Source organism: Tenrec ecaudatus, chromosome 1 (assembly GCF_050624435.1).
Source record: "Tenrec ecaudatus isolate mTenEca1 chromosome 1, mTenEca1.hap1, whole genome shotgun sequence".
Classification (NCBI taxonomy): domain Eukaryota; kingdom Metazoa; phylum Chordata; class Mammalia; order Afrosoricida; family Tenrecidae; genus Tenrec; species Tenrec ecaudatus.
In genome coordinates this window covers 136,949,842-136,955,841 of record NC_134530.1, presented here as the reverse complement: position 1 = coordinate 136,955,841, position 6,000 = coordinate 136,949,842, and the positions used below count along the sequence as shown (strand labels likewise).

Sequence of the window (6,000 nt, the reverse complement as noted above, 5' to 3'; positions counted from 1 at the left end):
GAAAGTGAGGCCATTGTAGGAGGAAACAAAGGACGAGTGAAGAAGAGAAAGAGAGGCCATGGGAAGAAGGCGGAAGAGCACGTGGAGAAGCAATGGTTATTGGGACCAACTAGGACATGGCCTGGCCTGAGTAGGGAAGGATCTTAGGCAAAAGTTTCTTCAAAGTGATGGTTGATTAAAAGTGTAAAGAAAAGTATGATAGTTATCTAAAGGATGCTCCTCCCTCATTTATATTCTTCTGAACCTAAATCCTCACCTCTTGTCCTAAGCCCCACTCTGCACTCTCCAGGCCCACCCACCTTGTTAACCTGTGCCAGAACCCTCAAAGAGAAGTCACCAGGACACTCCATTAAAGCCCATTAGGAATGGCTTTCAGGGTCTATCTGGCTTCTCCCCCACCCCTTCATCTGTGTAGTCTCCTTAATAAGAATGTTAGTTATTAATCCTTTGTGAGTATTTAAACATAATATATATATATATATAGCTGTCTACTAAGCTGAAAAGTAATCATTGTTCCACATATGCTGCTGTGAAGTTCAAGTCCAAAATGAATGGCAAAAGTTTGAGAACAGTGAGCAATGGATTCAACTATTGCAAGGACTGAGTTGTGCGGGACAGGGCAGTGTTTTGTTCTGTGTACGAAGAGTTGCTATGCATTGAAATGGTCTTGATGGCACTTTAAAACTATGTAAAACATTGATTCTGAAGCAGGCACCCCTGATTCATAGAGATTTGTGGAGATACTAAGCATGATTGATATTTTTATAATATTTAATAAAGCATCACAGACTCTGAAGGTTGCTTAAGATATTTCCATTTTCTCATTCTGACCGCCCAATCAATTGTTAAAATTATCATCTTGGTTTCACACATAAACTGACATAAAGAAAGGGTCAACTCAAATTATTGCTGACAAGGCAGTGGCTGCTTCTTCTTTAAACCCCTTTACTAGCTTGTTTTTGAAAGCCTTACAAGGGGAAATTCTACAAGGTTGAATAAATGTCTTTTGACATGACTTTTTAAAAAATCTTCTCTTGGTTTTACTTATATTGTGCATTACATTTTTATTAATAAATCATTTTACTAGGGCTGTTACAGCTCTTGTAACAAATCCATAAATCAGTTGTATCAAACACATTTGTACATAAGTTGCCATCATCGTTTCAAATCATTTTCTTTCTGCTTGAGCCTTTGGTATCAACTCCTCTTTCTTGTCTACCTCCTCCACTCTCCCACCCTCGTGGATCTCTGATAAATTATAACTTATTATTATTATGTTCATATCTTACACAATCCTCTGTCTCCCTTCACCCACATTTCTGTTGTTTGTCCCCTGGGTGGTGGGTGTTTATATGTCGATCATTATAGTCGGTTCGCCAATTCTCCCCCTCTCCCCGCACCTGCCCCCTACCTTCAAGGTATTGCTAATCCCATTATTTCTCTGGAGGGTTTCTTGTCCTGTATTCTCTTTTTAATATGACTTTTTAGTGGGACAAAATCGCAGCTGTCATATCTGTATTTATGTTTCAAATTAAAGACCTGTGTTGGGTCAAATAATCATATGTATTATATTTTAAATGTATGCATAAAAAATTAGCACAGAAAGCATGAAATGTGGCCCAGGAAACATTGCCAGAGTGAGTTCCTCAGGGGCAGTGTAAGGTAGTCAAGGTAAATCTATTCCAATTTTTCTCTGCTCCCTTTGTTGCTTAGTTTTATCTCTCCTTTCACCGAGTTCATCTCTTGTAATTTTATTGGTCTGTTTCTGAGAGGTTTAGTTCTGGCAGCTAGCTGTACTTTAGAAGGGGTAGACATAGTAACTCCTCTGAATCAACTTTTATTTCCTCCTGCCCCTCCAAGGCACTAATTCAGAACTAGGTTATGCATAGCTGGGCAGTGGCCAGCGGAATGCAAACCACAGAGTACAGAGAGCATAAGGTAGTAATAACTCTATTCACTCGAAATACTTTGTCTGAAAGGACTCTTTCACAGTAGTGAAAAGGCCTGAGATGGGACTAACAGTGGGGTTTGCTAGACTGACTGCATCATTTCTCACCCTCTAGAAGAGCATTAAGTGCAGAACTCTCAATAAATCAGGACAGTTATTGAGAAACAATTTGGAACAGCATTCTACATGTTCCTGCAAGCCCTGTGATTCTTGCTAGCTATTGAATTGATTTAGAATTCTGGCAGACCAAATATGCATTTTTAAATTTTGATTTGATTTCACTGAATTGATTTCACTCTTTTACATTGTATTACATTATGTTAACAACTGGATATTCGGGCAGTCTGAACAGCTGGTTGGTGTTATTTGTTCTGTAGATGATTCGGCATCCCCAACTTTTTGCCAGCAACTAAAATAATATGCACCCTTTTACCTGATCTCTAAGAGGAATGATGTGCTGATGCTATCTTGGTGAGCAGTAGTAGTTTTTCAATCGCAGTAACATAGATGCTGAAGATATGTTCTATTTACTTTCCATATTTCATAAGGAGCCCTAGGGCCCTGTCAGGCAAGTTTTCACTGCTGCTAATGAAAGGGTGGTGGGTCTTCAAACCCGCCACGGCAGGAAGATGAGGCTGGTTGTTGAATAAAAATGTCCAGCTTCTGAAAGTTGAGCTAGGATCAGGCTGAGTTGGAATTGATTTGATAGTATTTTTTTCTGTTGTTACTATTTTATATAATCTCTATTCAGGTTGAGCAGTCTCTGATCGCTGTCCTTTCAATCTTTAAAACAGGTCGTGAGGCATGTTTTAATGACTTAGAAAGTTGACTTCTTAAAGATTAGCTGGGAGAAATTAGTCAACAATCCTTAAGCATTAAAATTTCTTGAGTAATGGAGTCTGCTCTTCTGAAATATCTTTTACTGGGGTCTTGGTGAAGGCTTCCAATCTTGCCATTAATGAAATTATACATTTCTTCATGAAACATACTTCTACCCCGTACTTACGGTATTCCGGCGCGTGTTGGGCACTGTTCCAGAAAATATTTGAGATACACCTTAGGAAATATTAAGGACAAAATGGAGTCAAGAGGATGCAGACTTTGAGTGTGGGACTACAATGGCGAGGGAATATAATCCAGGTTACAGCGGATTACTGGGGAAGATTGAGTGGAGAGCACACTGGGAAACCTGCCCATCCTCATCACTCTTACAGCAGAGTGGCCATGTTTCCAGCTTCCTGGGGTAAGGGCGAGGGCCAGCTCCTTTAGGAGGTGGTGTGGAATAGACTCTTGGGGCTTCTCATAGTTGTTGTCCAGGGAGGACGGGAACGAATTGCCTGGAATGGCTTAAATTATTTACTCCTTCACGTTCAATTCCATACATTTACTTTTCACCTTAAGTACAGTTGGACTCTCAATAAAGAGTTTCTGAAACAACTTAGTACTACATTGAAACATTCCAGAAAGGAACCTGTCAGATGTTTCCTGGAGGGGGAGCTGCCCTACCAACTCCCAAGTTTTTGGTTTCTAGAATCTCATGATAGACCCTTTACCTCTTGCTTAATTCTAAGATTTCTTTTTCCTTTCTCCTTTTAAGAGAGTAAAACTACTTTTTCTGAGGAGGCAGAGCCACGAGTCCCCCGCTCCCGGCCGGCCGGCCCGAAGCAGCAGATGGTAGCCCAGGGCTAGGATTTCGGCTGCGGCCCGGTGGCGGGTGGGACGCTCGCTCCGCGCTCCCCTCCCGCCGACCGACCAGCCCGCGGCTCCCGGCCGGGCGCCCGCAGACAAGTAGCTGTTTTTATGGAATACAGAAGCTCCTTGAACTCCAGGAGCTCTGCGGGCTCCAGGCTCTCCTGCAATTCCTTTCATGCCCAGTGTGCAGGAGCCAAGCACGCGTCCCCGCCAGCTCCCTCCCATTTCTTCCCGGGGACTTGTGCCGGGGAGGCGGGAGGGAGGAGCGGGGGTGGGGGGTGGGGGGTTGGGGGGTGGTCTGGTGCCCAGTGGGAAGGGGGCGGGCTCGGGGCCGCCGGGGGAGCGTGTGATTGGGTCTGACCCTGGCGTTTCGCTGGTGGGGGGCTGGTGTGGGGGGGCGGGAGGAGGGGCGCTGAGAGGGGAGGGGGCGCCCAGCGCCTCTGGTCCGGCCCACTGACGGCATGAAGCCTTTAGGGGCGCGCAGTACTCTCTGCCTTTTGCTTGAAGCCCCTCAGCTGCCCGCACTCTGAAGGCAGGGCCCAGCGGAGGGCGAGGGCTGTCCCAGGAGGAGGAGAGGGTCTGGGGGCCGAAGGCAGCACGCGTCAAATCGCAAAGAGATAGCCATTGACTCCCCCCTGCCCCTCTCCATGGCCGTGTAGCACCCACCCCCAGCGGAACCGCGGTGGAAGGGCCGAAGTTAGTCTGCCATCGTACTTGTGTGGGCAGAGTTCACAGTCGCGAGCGCGGGACTCGGAGATGGAGCGGTGGTCCTCCAGGTGGAAAACGAAACGGTGGCTCTGGGATTTCACCGTGACAAGCCTCGCCTTGGCTTTCCTCTTCCAGGCTAGAGAGGTCAGAGGAGGTAAGGAAAAAATAAATGGATTTGGGGAGGTGGGAGATAGCTCATGGTCTTTCTCCTTCTGCGCCCCTCCCCCCTTCTATCCCTCCTCCTTTCTCCTCCCACCCCTCAAAAAACAAAACAAAACAAAACAAAACAAAATAAAAAACAATCCCCTTCAATGAAATCCAGACTGTAGCTGCCACTGGATTGGAAGTTGAGACCTGACAGAGAGATGAATGTAGGTGAGACAGTAACAGGGGAAGAGGGAGCTGGAGAGAAAGATAGGTCAGGCGCAGGGGCTGGTGAAATGGCTTTCATCACTTTCACGTCTTTGAAAGAGGGGGAAATATGACTTTGAACACAAGGAGAGTTGTACAAATCTTTTGTTTGACTAGCAGTTCTTAAGACTGCTTTGAACACATCGTGTGCTTTCTTCACAGTCTTCCTGATGGGAGTATCTTTTTAAAGGGTGACCTGAGGAGAAAATATAGAGTATAAAATGAACCTTGATAAAGTTCTTTGTCTTGAACAACGTGAGAAAAGGGCTGTTTTACTCGTTGGGTTATAAGAGAAACTGGGGGTGGGGGGGTTGGGGGGTGAATCTAGAAGATTGAGGACACTTTTTTACCCTTTCCATTTTGAAGAGATTTTAAGTGGAAGAATGGTAGACTGCGAGGAACAACATCTGGGAAGAAACACTTTCCCCTGACTTTCAGTGCTCTTCTTTCTGCGTCCCCTGTCCCGTTCTTTCTGCAGGTTGGACTTGCAGTTCTCTTGGAGAATGATGCAACTCACCCATCAGTTGGGGTGGGGAGGCAGGCATGGGGCTGGGAGGGAAGGGGAAGGGGCGTGGGATGGGGTGGGAGGAGAGAGGTAAAGAAAAGTTCCTACGTGGCACCACCACATATTCAAAGACTAGACCTGTTCTGAAGGCTGAAGGCTGTACCCTAGAAGGGAAAGGAACGGACTCCTCCCTAGGCCTCCTGCCAACTCCCCACCTCCCACCTCCTCTTTCCTGCAGTCATCTGGCTGAATCCATCTGGGTCCTTTAGGTGCTATAGAAGCAGCTGGGGAGCTATTAATGGCTTTGGAGTTCAGAAGTCTGGGCAGCATCGAGGAGAATGCCAAGTTTTGTCCGAGGAAATGCAGAGAGGAGCTGGGGATCAGTAAGAAGGATAGTGAGAGTAGGCTGATGGAGGGAAAATACAGTTAAACCTCAAAGGCGCAGTCATTAGCAGAAGCTAGCTAGTCTGGTTTGGGGTTTAAGCACCGACAGCGAATGCGAATTAGCGCTCCCTGAGGCCAGATTCTGCGAAAGCGATGTGTGTTCGCTCTAGGTTCGGAGGTTCGCTTTCCTGCGTGGCAGAAAGTGCGGGATTCTTCTGCAGCAGCAGTGTATTCTGGTGAATGTGAATCCAGGCTAAGGCCTATTAGTACTGTTTAGTTTTCAAATGAGTTCTCTACACTTGATAAAGACACGATTTATTCTTTTCTTACTCTTTCAAGAGTAAACAGAGAG

General features: G+C 46.0%; 1 protein-coding gene across 2 annotated transcripts in view; it reads left to right on the top strand.

Moving 5' to 3' along the window:
• Window positions 1-4,099: 4,099 nt before the first annotated feature.
• Window positions 4,100-6,000, top strand: part of COL11A1 (collagen type XI alpha 1 chain) — a 251,063-nt gene continuing 249,162 nt past the window's right edge. Inside the window, exon 1 of one of the 2 annotated variants that reach the window (XM_075558829.1) lies at window positions 4,100-4,502. In XM_075558829.1, coding sequence (XP_075414944.1) covers window positions 4,397-4,502 — 106 coding nt within the window. In that variant the 5' untranslated portion in view covers window positions 4,100-4,396. The remainder of the gene's footprint in view (window positions 4,503-6,000) is intronic. The other variant, XM_075558828.1, reaches the window with a different exon arrangement.